Genomic DNA, 24,599 nt, shown 5'->3' on the forward strand with positions numbered 1-24,599 from the left:
CCTACTATAAGTCCTCATTACCACAAAGTTGTGCTGTTTTTTTGTTTTGTTTTGTTTTTAAGAAGCTTGCAAAATTATAAAATCTTAGAATAGAAAAGGATCTCAAAGATTATTTGCTCCACTTGCATCTTGAATGAGAATCCCTTCTACAAGGTCCTCCCTACCCAAAATAGTCATATAGGCTCTCCTTGTATCTTTGTATTATGAGAATTCTGGTGGGCATTGCCACCACAGTGCATGATTTCTCTTATCTCTTCTCTATAACTAATTTCATGAAAAAGTATTATTTGTGAGCAAATTGAGGAGATCAGAAAGTGAGAAGACAAGCATGAATGAATAAAAATATAACATTGAGTAGCTTATATTTAATCTTTTTGTTACTTGGCAAGTTGTATACATAATTTCAAAGTTCAGTGATATCCAACATGTCCTTAGGTATGAAAATTATCTTGAGAATCAGTCTTCACAGCTAGTAATTCTAAAATGAAAGAGGGTGGACCAAAAAAATCAACTTTTTAACTATCATTATTAGGCTTTCATGTTCTCATATTCCAGTAGAATCAATCAATTAGTCAACAAGCATCAATTAAGCATATTTTGTGCCTTAGAGAGTATACTAAATGCTCAAGATAGCAAAGTGAAAGTCATGGCTTTAAAGGAATTTACATTCTGTCGTGGGAAACAATGTATATGCATTTTATATTATATAATTATATGTGTGTATACCCACTCATACACCCCCGATGCACATACATAATTATATAGGATAAAAACTAATGAGCTAGGAAGAAAGGAAAGGAACTATCATTAATAGGGTGGGGAGGAAATTGGAAAAGGCTTTATGTAAAAGGCAAAGCCTGTGCAGAGCCTTAGAAAAGCAAGATATTTTATGAGGTAGAAGTGAAATAGAAATGTATGCCATATACAGGATACCAGTGAAGAAACATGGAAATATGAGTTGGAGTGTCATGTGTGAGAAACAGAAGAAGCCAGTTTTGCCAGAGAGTAGAACGTGATAAGGGGAGGAATATATAACAAAACTGGAAAGAGAGGTTGAGGCCATTTTGTGAAGGGCTTTAAATGATAAATGGAGAGTAAAAAATTTATCCTAGAAGCTATAGAGAATATAGAAGCAATAAAGTTTATTGAGTTGGGAAGTGACATTCAGATGGCACTTAACAAAAATCACCTTGGCAGTTTGTGGAGAGTGGAATGGAATAGAGAGAGATTGATTCAGGAAGATGAGTCATAAGATCATTGTCATACTTCAGATAAAAGATGAGAGGGACTTAAAATAAGGAGCCAGTTGAATGAGAAATGAGGAGACAAATATAAGAGAGAATATAGTGGTAGAAAAAGTAAGATTTGGTCATTGATTGGGAAGTCCAAATACTTACAGAAAAGATTCTAAAAATACAAAAATTTCAAAAAAGGGGAAATTTAGAAGGAGTTTTTGTTCACAATCTATTAAATTTGTGATTTTTAGAGGATATTCAGTTTTAAATATTTAATAGATGACTAGATTCAGGAGTTCCTGGGCTAGATATGACTTAGAAAGAAAAGGAAAAAAAAAAAAAAAGCCCAGGACAGATATTTGGGAATACACCAAAACTTAGGGAGTTAAACTGAACTGGCAAAGGAGGTTGTGAAGGAGCAGTTAGAAAGATATAAAAACCATAAGAATATAGTGTTACCTAATGTATTATTGATGGATTTGCGAACTGATCCAATTATTACAGAAAGCAATTTAGAAATATGCCCAAAGGGCAACCTAACTGTGCAGAACTTTTGATCCAGCAATACCATTACTAGATTTGTATCCCAAACCAATCATAAAAAAGGGGAAAGGATCCACATGTACAAAATATTTATAGCAGTTCTTTTTGTGGTGGCAAAGGATTGAAATTGTGGGGATTTCCATCATTATATACATTATATAATGTATCAACTATGATAGACTTCATTCTTTTTTAGCAGTACAATGATCCAAGATAATTCCAAAAAACTCATGATGTAAAATGTCATCTATATCTGGGGGGGATTGGGGAGGTGGAGGGGTGAGGGAGAATGGGGGTAACAGGAAACCAATGGAGTCTGTATGCAGATTGAAGTATAGTATTTTCAGGTTGCTTTGTTTTTTCCTAGTAGTTTTTCCTTTTTGTTCTGATTCTTCTTTTACAACATAACTAATGTAGAACTATGTTTAACATGATTGTACCTATATAACCTATATCAGATTATTTGCTACTTAGAGACGAAGAAAGGAATGGAGGGGAAAAAATTGGATCACAAAATGTTATAAAAATGAATGCTGGAATCTTTGCCTGTAATTGGAAAATATATATATGCACACACACACACACACACACATATATATATATATATATATATATATATATATATGTATATATATAATTAAGTGCAAAAAAAGAGAACAATGTCATTAAAATCCAAAGAGGAGAGAGTATTCAGGCAGATAAGGTGCCTGTAATTGGAAAAATATATATATATATACATATATATATGTATATATATAATTAAGTGCAAAAAAAAGAGAATAATGTCATTAAAATCCAAAGATGAGAGAGTATTCAGGTAGATAAAGTAACAGAAGAATAAGGACTGAGAAAAGACAGGGGCTGCTGCTTTAATTTTATAAAACATATAATTTTGATGTTTATATTATTATTCAAATATTTCTGGCTAGTAGTCATTGCTGGATATTATGATTAAGAATTGTGAGTTGCAACAGTGGATTGAATGCCAAGCCTGAAGGCCTGATAGTCTCTCTAAGACATTTACTCACCAGACATTTTACTTGCTCTGTGACCCTGGGGAAGGCACTTAATTCTGTTGCCTTGGTTTCCTCATCTGTAAAATGAGCTGGAAAAGAAAACAGCAAACCACTCTAGTATCTTTGCCAAGAAAATCCCAAATGTGGTCACAAAGAGTCAGACACAACTGAACATAATAAATGTGAAGAGGGCTGAACCTAGAATCAGGAGGTCAAATTTCAGTTCAAATCTGGCTTCAGATACTTTCTAGGTTTATGATCCCGGGCAAGTCACTTAATCTCTAATTGTATAAGTTTTCTTAATTGTGAGGGCAATAAAAGCATACCTATGGGTTGTCACAAGAAACAAATAAGATCATAGAATTATTCTAGGTTTATGTGAGGATCAAATGAGAATACTAATAAAGCATTTAACAAAATGCATGACATACTAGCAGCTACATATTTTTCCCCCTTAGCCCTAAGGGAAGGGCCCCAAAATATTTTCAGAGTCAAAAAGAATTATAGAATCTCAAGGTTGAATAAACACCAGAAGTCAGCTAACCCAATCCTTTCTGAAACATAGACCCCATCAATATAATTAACAAGTTATTTAGCTTTTGCCAGATATTACAATTTGATGGAGTCTTTAAGGTGCATAATATATTTTCATTGAAAATAGGATTTTGGAATATTTAAATAATCAAAATAATTTAGATCAGCAATTGGCAGGGCAGCTAGGTAGTAAAGCAGTTAGAATATTGGCTATGAAATCAGGAGGACTGAATTTGAATCTAGCCTCAGACACTCCTGGGCAAGTCACTTTATCCCATTATCTCAAAAAAAAAAAAAAAAAGTGGATTGATTAGACTGTGAATTAGTAAGACAATCAACAAACAGTTTTTATTTATATATTCTGGGATCAGGACTGTGCTAAGCACCTGAAATATAAAAACAAATAGCAAAAATTTTAAAAAAGATAAAAACATTGGCTCTGACTTTAAGGAGCTCACACTTTTGGGGAGAGACAACATAATAATCATATATTCATGCAAATACATATATGTGTATATATATCTATAGATCCAAACATACATACATACATACATATAGAGAGTAACAAGGAGAGAAAGAGTTAGAGAGAGACAGACAGAGACAAAGAGAAAGACATAGAAGAGAGAATGAGTGTAGGTGTATGGTAATCTCAGAAGTGAAGATCAAGCAGCATGAAGCATGAGAGAAAAGATTCCTGCAAAGGAGGAATTTAAGCTTGAAAGCCAGAGAATAAGAATTGATAAGGCAGAGTTCAGAGGGAGAGCATTCTATGCAGAAGGGACAATCAGTTCAAGAGCACACTGTGGAGAGATGCAAAATTCTATGGCAAGAACAGGAAATAGTTTGGCATAGCTGGGTACATCGTGGGGAGTGAAATGAAAGATGAATAATGTGTATCACTATTTGCTAAAGTCTTTGTCAGATGGGCCAAGCCTGAACAGTGTAGGTTATAATGATGGAAAACAATAAACTTAACCTTAAACAACTGAAATTGCTTTCCGAGGCTACATATCAAAAATTTTCAGCATACTTAAGAGAGTATGGACAAAACCATTTTCTTAGTTTTGAATGTGCCTTTTTTTATTACTATTTTATTAAATAGGGTCAAAAAAATTTTTTGACCACATCATTTAAATGACTTCATTTAAGTGAAAAAGACTGTACACAACAAAGGGCTGAAGCTTGAAGAAATAAGGAACTATTCAGATATCCTTTCAGTATACTCATTTCTCCTTTCATTCTCTGGCCTGTAATATTTTCTATCATTTTCTGTTGGTCTTTGGCAACTACTTTCAGCACGTAAGAGGTTAACTAGCATTTTAGATGGAATATCCCTTCAAAAAAATGAAAAGGGAGATGAGTTGGGGATTCTGTGAAACAAAATTAGAGGGATAAAAGATTGATCTTCTTCCTTCTACTCATCCAGGGAAGGAATTCAAGTTTAACTCTACACTAAGTAAGATAAAGGAAGGAAGAAAGGAAAGAAGGAAGGAAGGAAGGAAGGAAGGAAGGAAGGAAGGAAGGAAGGAAGGAAGGAAGGAAGGAAGGAAGGAAGGAAGGGAAAGGAAGGAAGGAAGAAAGAAAGAGAAAGAAGGCAGGAAGGAAGAGAAAGAAAGAAAGAAGGAAGAAAGAGAAAGAAGGCAGGAAGGGAAGGAAAAGGAAGAAAGAAAGGACAGAAGAAAGAAGCACAATACAATCCGTCTTAAACAGAGCTGCCAAGGAAATTTTTCTAAAAAGTAGATGTAATTGTGACACTCCTGCTCAATAACCTCCAATGACCCTTCAGTATTACCAACATCAAGTACAAAGTTCTTTATTTGGCATTTAAGCTGCTTGTAATCTATCCCCCTTCTTAGTTTCCCAGCTTTCTTATTTCTTGGTCTGCTTCATGTGTGCTACAATTCAACCACAATGATCTATGTGTGGTTCATCAGCAGAATATATCTCCTGTTTTGTCCTGGCTATCCCCTATGGACAAAATAGAATACAGAAGGAAATGGTACAGCAAGGTCAGAACAATGTAGAATACACTTTAGAGATCTACTGGGTGTCAGGCTTGGTACCACACAAAGGCCAAAATCAATCCACCCCTGTCCTCAAGAAGCTTTCTTTATACTCAAAAAAGAAAAGTTTAGAACAAACTGAGATATCTAAAAAGATTAGTCTGTTAGGCAATTACTCCACAGCAATTGTTGAGGCATATTAGGAGTTATCTGAATTTGTCTTTTTTACTTGCCATATTTTCCAGAAAAAAATGAACCCAGAGTATTCAGGAGGCCCAGAATATGTCAAGGAATTCCCACCCCCACCCCTATCCCCACCCACCAAGCTGACAGTTTGTTTGTTGTTTGCATTCCAAACTGAACTCACTGTGTGTCCATGGGAGTCAATACAGGCACCAAGTCACTCTGTACTACACTTGGAAATTGCTTGTGCAGCTGGAATCTTTGCTGATCAGCAAATCATCCTCTCTTCATAGTCCAGGAGTTCCTAAGGGAAAAAAGTGTAGTTTTTGCCATCACCTTGCTCCTTTCCTTGAGGAAGGTTTCTGTCCTTTCTCTACCTTTCTTACACATTTTTCCCTCTCACTCCATGCATTTTTAAATAGAAATCTGTGTTTTCTACTCCTTCCTTTGTTCTAATGTCATAAATATGCAACTTGTGTATAGATTGTGAACTTTTTTGGGCCTCAAAGCCAAAACCAAGTATGTTGAACTCAGATGGCAAGAGTAAATCAGAAAATCATTTCAACTAAGTAGGCAATATGATACATCTGCTGGTCCTATGCAGCTAAAACTGAAAGGGCCCCTTAACTACAGAGTTTTGTGGGATGCAAACTTTTTTTTTTTTTTTTAATTAATTTTTAACACACATTGCTTTATGAGTCATGTTAGGAGAGAAAAATCAGAACAAAAGAGAAAAACCATGGGAGAGATAAAAAGAGAGAAAAAAAGAAGTGAACATAGCATGTGTGGATTCATATTCACTCTCTTTTGTTCTTTATCTGAATGCAGATGGCATTTTCTGTCCAAAGTCTATTAGGAATGCTTTGGATCACTGAACCACTGAGAAGAACCATAACTTTCAAAGTTGAACTTTGCATGATTTTGCTGTTATTGTGTACATTGTTCTCCTGGCTCTCCTTGTTTTGTTCAGCATCAGTTTGTGTAAATCTTTGCAGATCTTTCTAAAATCAGCTTGTTCATCATGTTTATAGAACAATAATATTCTATTACTTTCATATACCATAACTTGTTTAACCATTCCCCAATTGATGGGCATTTACTCATTTGTCAGTTCTTTGCTACCACAAAAAGAGCTTTTTTGCACATGTTGGTCCTCTTCCTTCCTTTATGATTTCCTTGGAATATGGAACTAGTAATGTCACTGCTGGGTCAAAGATATGTACAGATTCATAGCCCTTTGGGCCATAGTTCCATAGTTCTCCAGAATGGTTGGATCATTGCACAACTCTACAAACAATGCATTAGTGTCCCAGTTTTTCCACATCTTAAATGTAAATAACAATCTTTAAACAAAATTATTAGTAGTAGCACTCTGAATGAAAAGAGTGCTACTACTAATAACTTTGCTACTACTAATAATTTTGTTTAAAGATTGTCATTTACATTTAAGATTCCGATAAATCAGGATGACTAGACCAAAAATACATAAAAAGTTCAGTGCACAAAAATAAAATTTAGAGTAGAACATGGCTACATTTTTCTCAAGTTGCCAAATAGATCTGAATTTTTTCAAATACCATGAGGAAATCTGTTAGCTGGATCCAAATGTTCACCCAAATAACTAACAAATAATTTAGTTAGTTAAGAGGAAGGACTAATAAATAATTTAGAGTTTGAGAAAAATTAAATAAAATCTAGCCTTTTGCCATTTAGTGGAATATGTCTAAAGTGATTCATTTTGCAAAGACAGATTTTAAATATGAATCTGCTTACACTAAAACTCAAAGGAGATAACAATGTATATAAATGTCTTGATCCATCCCACCATTAGCTGACATAGTGTCTTGGATGTGAAGTCAATAAAAACTGAGTTTGACTTCTGCCTCAGTCATTTAGATATGTGATTCAGCAAGTCTTTCTGCTTCAGTTTCCTCATTAATACAATGAGAATAATAGCCTTTAGATCACAATGATTGTAATTATCAAATGGGAACATATGTAAAGCATTTTGCAAATCTCTCAACTACATATATATACTAGCAATTAATGAGTTACATATGTATACGTACATAATGTATAGTCTTCTTGACATCTGTGGATTTCACATCATGGTTTTGGTTAATTGTAGTTGGCCATTAATAATTAAATAGGAATTTTTGGAGATCTGTGAATACTGAGAAAATCACAGATGGCATGCCTATGTTAAAAAAAAAACAACAAAAAAGTAGCAAGTCATAAATGCATACCATATATTATTAATCAATTTTATAAATTACTACCACAAGCATATATATATAGATTTACTGTAAACAAATGTATTTTGTTAAACAAAAAACAAAAAGAAATACTTCTTTTGACTTTGCTTCCTCTTTGCCTACCAGTAAGATGCAGTCATGTTATTCTACCCCCACCACCTCCACTTCCCCACTCTTCCCTCTTCCTCCAGTGATCCCTTGTGTGCTATGCTTTTCTTGGGAGAAAATCTATGAAGCAGTTGCTGTGGCTATATCTGTGGCTGCAAAGAATGCATATTGTGCAAGATGCTAATAGAAACTATTACTTTTTTATGTGTGCAGGGTGTTGTTTCACTTGTCTTGTGTGTTAAATAAATATAATCAGAATTATCAAAATAAAATATAAGTTTGGGGTTGAGCCTATAGTTATTCCAAGCTTTTCCAAATTCTCGAGGGTCCTGTTCCATTAAGCCACCCCCTTCAAGGTAGAGTTACCATTGTGTGTGTGTGTGTGTGTGTGTGTGTGTATGTATTTAGAGAAAGGATATATTCTTCTAATAACTCCCAACTTCAAAGAAAATAATATAATTTTGGGAGAGCTATGACATTTCTTTTTTTAAGCTTATTATTAAAACTTTTATTAAAGTCCTATTTTACTGCCTCTCTTCTACCACTCAAGTCACCGTGGTTTTACAAAAGCTATCACACTAATAGTAATCTCTGACCAATCCTTCTAAGCTAAGAAAGGCTTTGAGTATGAATATGGCCAAAGATTAATCTAACTAGGTTTGGAGAGGATGATCATCATCTTGGCTACAGGAAGATAGCATTTTCAATCACCGCAATTCTTAGATGTCTCATCAATTATAAACAGATTACAATTTGTACTGGTAGACTATATCCTCATCCAGATGAAATAATATATTCTTGAAATATTAAAGGTTCTTTTTTTCTTAAAGAAAGATATTCTCTTGTACTTAATGTGTTTATATTATTATGAATTCATTTGGTAAACACTTTAATACCAGTGATCACTATGGATTTATATATTGCTTATTTTATAAGATAAATACTTCCAAAGGAAATTACTTTATGATTTGATATTCAGTAAATGTCCTATTAAAATTAACTGCTACTGTACATCATTTTCTTTTAGTTCATTCACAGGGTGTTTTCATTTGAAATGCAATCCTATGATTCTAGTTTGAGTAGGTATTTTTATTATTCTTTTATATTCTCCACCTTCAGGAGGAGTAGCTGGAGAATTTTACTAACAATGTTCAAATGTTGAATCACATATGTAAAAAATAACCCCAAACCTCTGGAATAGAACAAACCTATGTTAGTTCCATTAAGCAGCAAACACACACACACATACACACACAGATTTATTTTTATTACATTAAAGATTTTCTTATTAGTAGGGATTTTTTAATTGTTGTTGAGTCACTTCAGTCATATTGAAGTGGTTTGCCATTTTCTTCTCCAGCTCATTTTTTAGATGAGGAAACTGTGGTAAAGGGGGTTAAAGTGATTTGCACAGAATCGTAGCTAGTGTTTGAAGTCAAATTTGAACTCCACTATTCCTGATTTCATACTTAACAATGTATCTACTGCACCATCTACAGCCTAGTAAGGTTTATCTTATCCTTCTTAAATATTAAAAAGTATATGGGTATAACTTATATACTTAGAGTAGCTATGCCATATTAATTTAGTGTCCCAACTTGAAGATGTGGGTCTTAAGCTACCCGTGACTTAATAGTACAAATTCGAAGTTTTGATCATCCTTTAAGTTCAAGGTAAGAAAAACCCTCCTTTTGAAACTCTTCATATAGTTTTGATAAAACTGATAAAAATATATACTACATATTTATTATACATATATATATACTATGAAGATACAATATAGTTTTTTGTATCTTTGTATATGTGTATATGATGCATATGTAAATGTATATGTGCTATACACATGTGTTTATATGCTGTGATATATATACATATATGTATATATGCTTTTATTTTAATGTATTGAAGCTTAAAACTACACTAAGATTTTTGGTAAACTTGTGTATGAAGAAATGTTAAAAAAATGAGGAAAAACTGGGAGACAAGGCAGAGAAGAGAGAGCTAATGTATATTTATATTTCTGCATTGCTTATAGCAGATTTTTATGCTTTCTTTTACTGCCAATCAAAAATATATTGATAAATTGGTTTATTTAGAATACCATAACACTTAGGCATACTTCCTCTTTCCCTCCTGATCTCTTTCTTTTCTTTGCAATCACATTCAATTCATTATCATAACTGGAACAAGATTAAGTTTGCAAAATCTGATTTCCTTCATTTCTAGAAATCTACAAGCACTTATTAAAGACCGTAATTTATATAGATCATGAACTTTAAGGCTGAAAGAATGTGCTCACTTCTAAAATGGTGTTATAATATAGCTGAAACACTTCTGGTCTGGAAATCAGAAAAATTCAGGCTCCACCACTTAGTAACTGATAATTTCAAGCAAAATCCTTAACTTTTCTAACCAAAGTTCATTACCTGTGCAGTGAGGTTAAAACCAATCCAACAGGATCATATTAAAGATCAAATCTTAAATTACATGCATTATACACTTTGTAAGTGGTAAAGCACTGTAAAAATTAAGGAATTATTACTACTCATAAGTGTGGCAAGTAGTGAGTTTATCCATTTTACCTCTATACAACAATTCACTCTTAGAAATCAGAATAGGAGTAGATTTGAAGACATGTGGGTAATTGTAATAGATAACCAATTTCCTTATAGTCTGTGAAAAAATTTAATTATCTAAGAAAACGTAACTATCTTCTATTCAAAACTCAATTCCTATGCACTACAATTTTTATACTTTCATGGTCTAGTCATCCTGATTTTATTGGACTCATATTCAGATATGGAATTCTTTAAGTACTGATCTTAATAATAGCACTCTGAATGTCTAACCATGACAGTTTAAGAAAATCTCATTCCATTTATCTTTCAGATACCTTGAGTTCTGGTAAATGGCAGAAAAAGATTGAACAGGAATGTTTGGCTCTTGTTTTTATAATGGAGGAAAACAAGACTGGACTGGAAAACAATATATTACATATTTATGGATTGAAGTTTACTTTATATATCAATTCCAGTTAGTTTCATGTTCCCTGCAAGGTAGTCTATTATTTCTATTTGACCTAAAAGTAAAGCAAATCTTCCAGATCCCAAAGTGTCTCCATTGCAAAGCAAAGACTAAATTCTTGATCTTGATTCGTCTTACTCTATTTCATCAGCTAGCTGAGTGACAGTTAGATTTCCTTTCTACCCACTTTTCTCCATATTCTCTGCTTATCTCTTTTCCCCTATTCTCTTTCTATAACTTTCATTTTCCCTATTTCTGCTCCATTCTGTTTATGGATATTTGCCAATTTCTTTATCATCTAGTATATAACTCATGCAATTTATCACTGCACAGTTTCCAGGCATTATTCAGTTCTTCCTTATTCCTTCTCTTAACTCTTATTTTATTTCCTTCTGTCTATTTCTGCAGTTTTAGAAACTTTTACAATTTTTTTTATTAGTACAATGTTTTTGTAGTTTCTCTTACAGTAAATAATATAAAGTCTGTGTCCACCTACCCATATTGAATCCCTTAAGACAAAATTGAACAGTGTTGCTTTTGGTAATTTAATGGAATTTGTAAGTTAAAAAGTCCATAAGGCACACAGATAACCTCATTTGTTAAGTCAAAATCTAGCATGATGAATTTATATCATTCATCATGCTAGATTTTGGGTGTAAAGATAGATATGACATAGACTGGTCTCTTAAGGAGTTTACAATCTAATAGACTGAAAGAAATCTACACAAATATATGTGAAACAGAAAGTAAGATAAATGGAAAAGAGAAATCAAAGAAGAAAGATATGAGAAATGAGAATATAGAGAACTCATTTTAAGATGGGAAAGATGAAGGAATAGTGAGGTGGGCAAAACATAAAGGATATCTTCATGAAGGAAATGATAGAAGTAAACATGGGAAGGAGAAAAACAAATTACAGGAAATAGTCCAATTTGATAGAATTATGACTAAGTGTAGGGTAGTAGTGTGGGAAGAGGACTATAATTGATGTAAAACCAGAGGTTTATACTTTATTCATTAGACAATAGAAAGCTACTGAAATTTTTGAACCTGACATAAGATAGCTATGTGATCAGAGTTATGCTTTAAGAAGATTACTTGGTTTGGTGTGAAGCTTGGATAAAGGGGATAGAATAAAGACAAAAAAGCCCACTAGAGTGATTAAATATAGGAGGTCCTTTATTGAAAATAATACATTCTATGAGGTTATGTCATTCAAATTCTCACTATATTATTCCATTAGTTTGGAACCAAAAACTTTTCTTTTCTTTTTTAACATAATTTTACTTCAAACAGCATGAAATCAAATACATGTGACCACACACTAATTGTGACTTGGCTTTAATAAAGGCAAAATGAGATGGTACATAGTTGTATTGGAAGTGGAAAGAAACGATCAGTTCCAAAAATATTGAGAAATTATCAGTAAAATTTGACAACTATCTGTATAACAAGTATTTATTAAGTACCTATTATGTGTTACAAATACATTTTGAGTGATCCCCCAGTTACTGATATCCTCTTTGCTCTGAATAGTGAGTTAACTAAATTTTTAAAATATAAACCAAACACTTATTTTCTTTCTATTTGATCACAAACTGCCATGAGCCATTTTCCAAACATGCATTCTGTACCAATCACCAGTATTAAGGAAATGTCCTGGCACTCTCATCTAGTTATGGAATTCAAAGTGGATTACTATTGTTTCAACTGCGTCTGACTTTTTGTGACCCCACATTAAGTTTTTGTGACAAAGATACTGGGTTTTGTTGTTGTTGATGATGATGATGTTATTGTTTTTGCCATTTCCTTCTCTAGCTTATTTTGCAGATGAGGAAATTCAGACAAGCAGGGTTAAGTGACTTGCTCAGGATTACACAGCTAATAGGTTATCTAAAGCCAGATTTGAACTCTTTTTGGTTTCAGGTATAGCATTCTTATCTATTCTCCATCAGGCTTCCCTTGAGAGTCGATACCTCATGATATCCTGTAAGGCTTCTCTTCAGAGTCTAAATAAAACAATCTCAGAGACTATCTAGTCCAAACGATATTTAAATAAGAATTTTCCTATCAAGTCTGCCAAATGAAGAACCAGTCTTTATTTGAAAATCCAATAATAGAGATGTATTAAATATGGGACTGATATGTTGGCTGAGGATGGTGATCATGGAAATCATCTTTGTAGATGTGAAAATCAAAACCAAAGGAATTGCTGAAATCAATTGGTTGAAATGAAATTGATGAAATCAAAGAATATCTAATAGGATAACACATAGGACTTAGAGTTTCAAGGCAAAAGCTCTTTCCACTACACCTCCTTGCAAAATACAATAGTAAAGTGAATGAGAAAGCAGGGAAATTATATCTTAACGATTATTGTCTTAGACTTTGAAAATGTCTGTTCACCAGTCTCAGAGTTCTTTCCTGGGAGTCTTTCTTACCTACTAGGAATGTATAAAAGCCGTGATGGGTTACTGTTTCAGGTGTTATTTGTCAATGCACACTTAAAAGAGTTTTTCATATGTTAAACATTTATTTTTGTGATGGAGAAAATAAATAGCTTCCTTACCTATTAAAAATTAATCAAGGCACAAAAAGCAAATTATGACTGTAATTTGAAGAGGAGAGCAAGAGCAACTTTAAGAAAAAAAATTGATTATTTAATATTATTTAGTTAGCTGGGGAATAGCAGCTGTTTTGAATTACCCATTATTTCGAAAAAAACAGATTGATAATGTTTTACTAAGCTTCACTTTATAAAATCCAAAAGCTTTCCATTAAAAAAAAAAAAAAAACAACCTGTCATCTCTAAGCATTATCTTTCAGTCTCAAGAGATAACTCTGGAACACCAAGTACATAATTTTGCTTTCACTTTTGATCCATTATTTTGTTGTCATGCTTTCTGTCTCTAATAGTTAATCCACTATGCCTCTCACAAAGTATTAGTATGCCCTCCAAAACATGTATTGTGCAAATTTGCATAGAGAAGCTTATTATGCCTTTCTCCCTAATCTTCCCACACAAATGTAACTAATTAACGAGTAACTCTTTCCTACACACACACAAAAGAACCCTATTTGGAACTTTATATGAATCAGTTATTAACCATTTCCTTCTATGTAATTATTTTTACTTATTCTAGTTCATCTTAGAAATAGAAATATTCCCTATTGACCCCTTAATTGGTGAAGGATATGTTCATAGTAGAAAGGGTATTGAAATTGGAATGGGCACACCTGTATTTGAATTTTACCTTGACCCTAGTGAGGGAAATCAGCTAAAAAAAATGAAGATAATAATACTTATAACACCTATTATATTTGTGAAGAAAATACTTACAAATTACAATAAATTATTAACAATAAAAATGTAAATGATAGTACCATGGAAGTTAGTGTATTTACTGATTATGTTTTTGTTTGTAATTTTAACTCTTCCCTGACTTCTTCCTACATTTGTAGTCTTGTTTTGTATTACTTCTCTCCATGAATTGCATTCCAGCCATAACTCCTGACTTACCATGTCTTACATGCAACTGTACATCTCTGATCTCTGTGCCTTTGGACTGGTTGTCCTAAGTAGAGTAACATCTCTCTTCACCTCATCTCTCAGAATCCCAGTATTTTAAGATTCATTTTAATTTCATCATCAGGCCATCTTCTCTAATTCAGTCCCACACCAGCCTTTTGTGCTAAGGTCTTCATTTATAAGGTTACTTTCCACCTTCTATATGTATATTGTAAGTACTTATTTATTTTAAGTTGATTTCCTCCTCATCCTTTTGAATGGAACTAATTTTTTTCTTTATATTTCTAGTCTCTAGCAGTTTGCATGAATCTTTGTACATGGTAAAGGCTTAGTAAATGTGTATTGATTGATGATAATATTGATGGGAATTCTGAAACAGTATGGGCTCATTTTAGCAATTACGAGAAAAGCTAGGATAACCCACAATCCAGTCCAGAGTTCCCATAAATATTAGAAAATTTTCTTGTGTCATAATGTTCTTTTTTTAATAGCTTTATTTTCTAAATATATAGAAAGATAGTTTTCAAAATTTACCCTTGCAAAACATTGTGTTCCAATTTTTTCTCCTTCTCTACCCCTTTCCCCCTCCCCTAAACAGCAAGTATACCAATATATATTAAACATATGAAATTCTTCTATACATATTTCCACATTTACAATGCTGCACAAGAAAAATCAGATCAAAAAGAGAAAAAATGAGAAAGAAAAAAAAAAGCAAGCAAACAACAAAAAGGGTGAAAATACCATGTTGTGATCCATACTTTCTCTGGGTATAGATGACTCTCTTCATCACAAGTGTATTGAAACTGGCCTGAATCACCTCATTGTTGAAAAGAGTCCATTATAGTTGATCATCGCATAATCTTGCTATTGCTGTACACAATGTTCTCTTGGTTCTATTTGCTTCACTTAGCATCAGTTCATATAAGTGGCCTTTCTGAAATCATCCTGCTGATCATTTCTTATAGAACAATAATATTCCATAATATTCATATACCATAACTTATTCAGACATTCCCAAATGATGGGCATCCACTCAGTTCCCAATTCCATGCCACCACAACAAAGGCTACTACAAACATTTTTATACATATGGGTCCCTTTCCCTCCTTTATGATCTTTTTGTGATGCAGACCCAGTAGGCACACTTCTGGATCAAAGGCTATGTACAATTTGATAGTCCTTTGGGCATAGTTCCAAATTGCTCTCCAGAATGGTTGGATCCCTTCACAACTTGAACAACAATGTATTAGTGTCACAGTTTTCCCACATCCTCTCCAACATTTATTTTTATCTTTTACCAATCTGAGAGGTATATAGTAGTACCTTAGAGTTGTCTTAATTTGCATTTGTCTGAGTAATTTAGAGGATTTTTATATCATATTTTTAATGTATATATAAGATATAATATATATGATACACATATTATATGTATGTGCATAGGTATGTGTGCATATATGCTAAGTTCATCTGAATTTAATGATTAAAGGAAACTTTCTTATTTTCAAAAGTAGTGATCCTCATAGTCCATTTTCCTAAGCTAATTCTGCTTTTTGATTTCTTACTCATTGATTTTATTAGGATAAAAAGCACAGATTAGCTGAGATTAAAATTATTTCTATTTTTAAAAAGAGAGATTAAGCATTAGTACTTAACTATAAATACTGAGTTCCTAAAGGTTTCCATAAATGACTGCCACCATAAAACAATTAGATCTAAATTGTATTGTTTTATACTAAAAAAGACATTCAGAAATAATTTGAGATGATATCATTTTATAAATGCTTTATGCAATTTATTCAATTGATCAAATACTCATGAAATATCTCATATGTAAAATGCAAGGTTCTAGGAAGAGAAAAGAAGAAAAAAATGACACAATATATATCTTCGAAAAGAATACAATATGTTCAGGGAGATTTAGCATGTATAAAAATAAATATGTGTCCCACAGAATCCCCTTTCACTTCCAGATTCATCTTTGGGGCAGTGTGACCCTAAAAGAAGGAAGTGAGACTTCTTGAATTTTCTCATGCATTATGCTGTAACAGAGCTCTCAGTGAGATAGGGGTGAGGATATCTACATCAAAACTGAAGTATGACTTCTGTTTAAGATCTGTCTGAAAGAATAAACAGAATCCCTTCTAGAAAAAGTTCTCGAAGTCTAAAGTTAATATCAGTTATTAGACAATGATTTCTCCACCAGTGAAGCTATACCTAAAACAGAAAAAAACAAATATCTATTAACAAACAATACATATAACACTAGTTCTTCAAATCTATATTATAAAGCTATCTTAATAGCATTAAGACTTGAACCTGCACTAAAGTTTTGGAATACCACAACAACCAACAATAACAAAAACAAACAAACAACAATCACAAAATACAAAAAAAAAAAAAATCACCAAGTTTTCTGGGCAACCAGGTGTGACATGGCCATTTTTAGCTCTTTAACTTCAGGATAATTATGTTAGTGATGTTGTTAAAGGAAGTATCTTTTTCTTGAAAGAGTGCTAGTCAAATGGCAAAATAGATAGAACTCTGGACATAGAATTGGAAGGACCTCAGTTCAAATGTAACCTGTCATTTAATAGTTGTATAACAAATCATTTAACCTCTGTTTCCTTCAGTTTCCTCATCAGTAAAATGAGGTTACTATTGACACCTACCTGCCAAGATTGTTCTGAAGGTTCAAATTAGATAATATTTGTAAAATCAGTTATCATAGCTCTTGGTACATAGTAGGCATTTATAAAAGCTTGTTTCCTTATTTCTTTCTAGTTATCTGTCTTTGCAAGAACTCCTTACCATTACAGCTCATGAGGTTAATGCCATTATTGGGAACATCCAATTCTTGGGGTCACTGTTCAATGACAGGGGCCCAGAAAAGGAAGCACAAAACAGAAGAGGCAGCCAAGATCTTGAGATCCAGTTTTTACATTCTCAGCACCATGTCCTGGAGTCATAACCACTATTGTTATTGCTCAGATCCCTTCCATTTCCTTTTCTGAAATTCAGAGGAAGAGTTGGTGGCAGATCTGTCCCCAAAAAAAGTATTCCAAAAGAGAGAAGGGTCCAAGTTATTCTATAACTCTGAAGGGTAGGAGGGTGATGGTTAATGCCCTCATAACTCAAATGCCATTCATCTTTCATGTACCTCCACAACTCATTAGGGCACAAAAATCATCCCAAGACACAGTAAATATCTCTCAGGAGGAGCCAATATTTATATCCATCCCCACAAAATCAAGGTTCAGATTCCACAAAGTGTATCCAATAAGCAAGTTCTTTCTTATGGATCACCTCTGCTACAAGCCTAACAACAACCATAACTAGCATTTATATATCAAAATGGCTTACAGCTATTATTTCATTTTATCCTCACAACAACTATGAGGCAAGTGCTAATATCTGATGCTAAAGCTGGATTTTAAACTCAGAACTTCTTGATTCCAGGTCTATACTTCTATCCATTGTGCCTTCTAGCTGCAATACCCTGCTATAGAGGAAAAGAGAAGATTAAAAGAATGTAGTAAGGAAAGAATACAATGTACCTGTGAGGATAGGAATAGTCAGGGAAATAGTTAAGTTTTATCAAATAAGAGCACGATTTATTTTATTCTATTTATTTATTTATTTATTTTTGCTGAGGCAATTGGGATTAAATGACTTGTCCAGCATCACACAGCTAAGGCCATGATCTATTTTAAAGAATGTTTCTCTTCCAATCCCTATTTTTATATTTCACATTAATAATTAATAGGAAATTCAAAAATTTTGCTTACTTCTCAAGTTTTACAGTACTTTATAGCCTACCCATAGTTATGGGATTAAGAAAATAAACTTGCAATGAAGAGATTTTCCTATTTATTGATCTGTAGAACATTATCGAACATTATCATATATTTTAGCAAACAATTTTTAAAAATCTAAACTGAATCAGATCTTTGAAGATGCCTGGAGAGAAAAATATTAAAAGACATATTTGCTTCTTACTTAGTAGGAATTTTATTTTTCTCAGTATATATATATATATATATATATATATATATATATATATACATATATATATAGTATATGTATATCATATATGTATCATGTATAAATGCTATTTATGTATTATTTATATATTTATATCTGTTAAAATTTATACATACATATACATACATATACACACAAACACACACTTTCCCTTGGGGCTTTTATTTGTTTTGCTCCTCACTTTAACCATGCCCCCAAAAAGTAGCATTTTACATTTGTTTTATTGTGATTGTTTTGGTGTTTTGCAGGAGCTCCAAGATGGCATCAGTCGGCAGCAAACTGTTGTCAAGGAATTAACTGTAACTGGAGAAGAGATCATTGAACAATCCTCAAAAGGAGATGCAAGTATTTTAGAGGATAAACTGGATTACCTGAATGTTCGGTGGCAGGAGATCTGCAGACAGCTGGAAGAAAGAAAAAAGAGGTAGGATAGCAATAAATATGGATCCTTACAATTACCAATAATCAAATTAATCTATTAAGAAATGAGAAGACTAAATGAAAGGAAACCTAATAAGGTCTGAAACATAATGGCAAATAATCTATTACTGGAAATCAGGAATTGTGCATTCATTTCCTTTGCATATATTAAAATTGTAGTTATTACTAATGAGTTAAATATTGTTGTTTTTTACTAATGGGTCTGTTAAAAATCTTTTAAATATATAATATTTCCTCTGTGAATATTTTGAGGACATTCCTATTTCAAAAAGTAGGATCACATTTTTAAAAGAATGATAAATTCGATCATTTAAGGAAAAAAAATAGTTTTTCTTTAGCCAAATATTTTCTTTTTATAGGAAAAATGATGATAGTTTTTAAAAGGGGCGAAAAAGAAAAGATGATAATGCTTTAATTTGAGTGCATTTCTTGTTCTTATAGTTTGCAAGGATGTGGTCTTTGCTAACTACTTTAAGACATCATGAAAATAATATCTTTGTTCACCTTCAGTTTCATCACTGAACTAATAATGCTTTTTTTCTTGCTTTAAATTGTAGAAGAGGGAATAGATACAAATATTTAAAAGGAGAGGAAACAACCCTAAAAGGTTATTACTGAATTTAATCATCATTAAACTTTCCCTTGGAATATATTTAGAGTTTAAAAAGCCAACTGTAAGCACTGCTATTAGAAGCCTCAGATAATGTTATAGATGGGTTTTGTGTTAAATTTCCTGTTGTTAATGTTAATGTTTCTTGGTTCATATGGGATGGTTTGGCCTTTATTTGTCAAATGAGATTATCATTATGTATACTTAATGGGAAATCAGCTCTCTTTTCAAGCTTTTGCCTCCTACTTGTCGTTTACATAAAAGGTGGTTTTTGATATTCTGACACCTGAAACAACCCACAGAGGGAGGCCTTGGGTTCAGAGAAATTAAGAATGAATTTCAGAAAAATGCTCTACTCTATTTTTCTACCACTTATTGCCTACAACAGCAGTTTTCACATTGTGATTCTCTCAGAAACCCTTTTAGGAGTCTACAAGATCAAAACTATTTTCTTAACAATATAAAAGTATCATTTGCTTATTAAAATAATCCACCCTTTCCCAAATATATGTTGTGAGATGTTTTCTTTCCACATATATCTACCAAAACTACATATCCATATCACAGAACAGACTGAATGCATAAGCAGATATGATAATACACCTGTCCTTATTAATATAGACATTAAAGGTCTTTGCAAAACAATATAAAAATGTCATTTTTACTTTTTTGTTTAAGAAAGTTGTTTTTATAAAATGTATTAATATGCCATTGGATTATTATCATATATATGAACAAATTAACATTTTAAAACTTATATTAAGCTTCAAATATGATAAATATCAATAAGTATAACTCACATAAACAAAAGGTCTTTGGAATCATCAATAATTTTTAAAGAGAGTAACAGGGTTCTGAAACCAAACCACTGGTCTGCACCATTTATATTGACTAATGCAAAACATTAGATTGCATTATTTCTTTTCCTTTTTTTGTCCTAGACAGATGATTTTATTTGTGTAAAAAATTCCTAAAGAAACTTCTATTAATACACATTAGCATGTCTTGTGAAATGTATAGATTTAGAGTCCAACAGGGAATTAAGTAGTTGAGTATCTTATAATGGAATCAAAAGCTGGTTTTGAATCCAGGTCTTCTGGGACTAACAGGCATTCTCTATTCACTGTTATATTAGCATCTAAAGATATTTTCATTTCAAATTTCTGTTTTACAAATTCTGGAAGAAATACATTTCTGATTATAAATAACTTCATTAAAAACATACCTTTTCTTATTAACATACTTCTTTGAAAACCATGATATTAAACAGAAATCATTCTATCTGTCATGGAAATGTTTCCTTACTTTAATAACAAATACATTTATACTCCTAACAGTACTGAACTTGTATGATATCAATTTTAAGCTCTATCCAAACTTGTACAAACAAAAGTATTAAAAAGCAAGAAGATTGAATTAAATACCATAACAAGCTTTTAAAGGTTTATTAGATGTTTTTTTCATAATAATTACAGATCAAATATTTCTTATTCACTTTTTAAAATCAATTAAACAAATCCCCTTCCATCACATTGTTATTTTTCAGTTATTTTTCAATCATGGCTAACTCTTTGTGACCACATTTTGGTGTTTTCTTGGCAAAGATACTAGAATGATTTGATATTTTCTCCCTGGCATCAATCCTGGTACTCCAGTCACAATGCCACCTAGCTGTCTACTTATTAAGTACCTGAAGTATATAAGTTGCAAAGCTAAGCATTGAAGATATAAAGACAAAAATGAAACAGGCTTTCCCCTCAAGGAGCTTATTTTCTATAAATGGAAATAATATATACAAAGATAAATATATGTAAGATAATTACAACATAATTTTTGGAGGGAAGTTACCAGTAGATGAGGAAAATCGGAAAAGACTACTATAGAAATTAACCCATTAGCTGAGTTTTGAAAGAATTTATAAATGCTTAGAGGTAGAGGCATAAGAGAATGCATTACAGACAAGGGGGACTGCATGGAAAAATATCAGAAGAGAGATATATGAAGGAGATTTAAAAAATACACATATACACATATATGTATGTAATTATCCTGACAATTATTTGAAAGACAGATTGGAAAGGGGAAAGATTTGAAATAGAGAGACCAATTAGATTAGGAGGTCATTGCAATCGCCCAGATGAGAGTTCATGGAAGCCTGATCAAGGGGGTAGCCATGTCATTGTAAAACAGGTGACAAACTTGAGAGATGTTAAAGTAGAATCAGCAACACTTTACAATTGAATATATGTGGTGAAGGAGAATAAAGAGCAAGAATGATTCTTTTTTTTTTTTTTTAAGTATGGCTTTTTATTGACAAAACATATGCACGGGTAATTTTTCAACATTGACCCTTGCAAGGGGCAGTTAGGTGGTGTAGTGGATAGAGGACCAGCCCTGAAGTCAGGAGGACCTGAGTTCAGATTTAGTCTCAGACACTTATCAATTCCTAGCTGTGTGACCCTGGGCAAGTCACTTAACCCCAATTGTCTCAGGAGAAAAAAAAAATTGACCCTTGCAAAAACTTCTGTTCCAGTTTTTCCCCTCCTTCTCTCCAACCCTCCCCTATATGGCAGGCAGTTCCATACATGTTAAATATGTTAAAGTATATGTTAAATACAACATATGTATACATATTTATACAGTTGTCTTGTTACACAAGAAAAATTGGATTTAGAAAGAAGGTAAAAATAATGGGAAGAAAAACAAAAATGCAAGCAAACAATAACAGAAAGAGTGCAAATGCTATATTGTTGTCCACACTCATCTTCCAGTGTTCTTTCACTGGATGTAGCTGGTTCTATTCATCACTGATCAATTGGAACTGATTTGGATCCTCTCATTGCTGAAGATAGCCACTTCCATCAGAATTAATCCTCATTTAGTATTGTTGTTGAAGTACATAATGATCTCCTGGTCCAGCTCATTTCACTCAGTATCAGTTCATGTAAGTCTCTCCAAACCCCTCTATATTCATCCTGCTGGTCATTTCTTACAGAGCAATAATATTCCATAACATTCATATACCACAATTTATTCAACCATTCTCCAATTGATGGGCATCCATTAAATTTCCAGTTTCTAGACATTACAAACAGGGCTGCCACAAACATTCGTGCACATACAGGTCCCTTTCCCTTCTTTATGATCTCTTTGGGATATAAGTCCAGTAGTAACACTGCTGGATCAAAGGGTATGCACAGTTTGACAATTTTTTGAGTAAAAATGATTCTTAAGTAATTTATACAATATGATTACAATCCCTTATTTTCCTTTCAAATTAGGTCTTTTCACTTTGGTCCCCAAATATCGAAACCTTTGAACTTTACAAGAACATAAGTTAACATTTAGATAGACCTTTGTGACTATAAAACATTTTATAAGAATAATACTTAAATAAGAGTTTTTTTATTTGATCCTTAAAGTAATTTTATATGGTAGGCAATACCAATATTGCTACTCCTCTTTCAGCACTGCAGAAACTGAGTCTTATAAATTTGAACTACTTATCTAAGGCCACAGAGCTAACAGGAGTCTGAGAGGGAATTTGCTTCACTTCACAGTGCAAAGAGGACAGCACTTTGTTCAATACAAGTTGGCTTTAATGTCTCATTTCTACCATTTTTCAGAGAACCAGTATATTCTGACTGTGTTTGGTGCTATATCCTGAAAATCAAAAGTTAATTACCCCTATGGGATACTATGATAAGTCATTAGAAAATTTTCTCTCATTTTAAGATTTTGTTCTATAAATAGTTGTAAACAACCTTTGGAGTTCATTTTTAGGACCCTACAAAGTAGGAAAAAATATATTTAAAAGTTCAGACAAATCAAAGTCATTTGTACCTTTCTTCACCAGCTGTCAAAAGTTGTTGTCATGACTTACATCAATGGAAATTTGTAAAGTGATAATAATAAAATAAAATCAATGTCAGATCTGTTGATAGACCTGCTTTAGCCCAGAAATCTAAAAGCTAGCTAATTCCCAATAAAAATAAATATTTCATAAATGAAACATTAAGCTAGCAACTATGAGAGAATTGTAATCATGATGTTATTGTTACTCAATGATGTACTCCTCTTACAATCTAAGTAGAAGTTAGAATGAAATAGAAGTTATTTATTCTTCAAGTGACAAATAAGATATTGAATTGAAATCTTCAATAAAATTGCCATTTTATTGTTAGTAAAGCCCTTGAAAACAGTTAATATTCCATATCATATGGAACATTCACAAGAGAAAAAATTTAATTGAAGAAAAAATACATCAACCTAAATCATGTGAAGTTAACCCTATAATATCAATATCTTATGTGCCTTTCATTTTTCAATAATAATATGTTGAAAACTGAAAGAAAAATTCCCAGAGTATATTAAAGTGCTGTCTTATAGAAACTAAGGAAATAGAAACTTGAACCAATTAGTTGCATGGTTCAAACTAGAGAATTTGAGATTGCCTCAATTACTTGGTAGAAATGGCTGTCATCATTTTGTCATAATAAAAATGAGTTCCAGCATAGCTGATATTCACCAAGAGAAAATTTTTAAAAGGAGATACTGAAAAAGAAAGCCTAGGAGAAGAATTAAATAGGAAAGATAGTTGAATAGCAAATCAATAGTAGATCTCAGATTTGTCTACTCTCTAACCTGTTATAAACTTTTATGCAATGTACCATCAATTTGATTTGTTTAAGCAAATTCAACAAAACAAATACTATATACAAGACTAAGAACTAGACATATTAATAATACTAACAAAGACCAGAAACCAGGATTTGGAGTAAGAAGACCTAGAGCTGAAGTCTAGCATAATCCATTATCAGTAATGTAAATTTGGGTAACATGGCTTTCCTCATCTGTAAAATAAAGTTAAAAGGCTATTATAAGAGCCAAATGACTTTTATGTAAGACACTTTATAACTTGTATGTGTGTATATATGTGTGAAATTTTAAGAATAAACATAGATATAATATATTTGTGCATATATATTCTATAAATAAGCCAAGATGGCAGAGTAAGCAGTAAACTGCTGTAACTCTCCCACATTCACCTCCAAAGAATCATAATAGCACCCAC

At 32.4% G+C, this 24,599-nt stretch overlaps 1 protein-coding gene across 10 annotated transcripts in view; it reads left to right on the top strand.

The window, feature by feature from the left end:
* The window catches only part of DMD (dystrophin), a 2,285,006-nt gene that overhangs the window by 1,407,695 nt on the left and 852,712 nt on the right, over positions 1-24,599 (top strand). For all 10 annotated transcript variants that reach the window (XM_031963631.1, XM_031963630.1, XM_031963635.1 and 7 more), the window contains one exon: positions 18,723-18,898. In XM_031963631.1, the coding sequence (XP_031819491.1) occupies positions 18,723-18,898 (176 nt within the window). The remainder of the gene's footprint in view (positions 1-18,722; positions 18,899-24,599) is intronic.

The sequence above is a fragment of the Sarcophilus harrisii genome, chromosome 3 (genome assembly GCF_902635505.1).
Source record: "Sarcophilus harrisii chromosome 3, mSarHar1.11, whole genome shotgun sequence".
Classification (NCBI taxonomy): domain Eukaryota; kingdom Metazoa; phylum Chordata; class Mammalia; order Dasyuromorphia; family Dasyuridae; genus Sarcophilus; species Sarcophilus harrisii.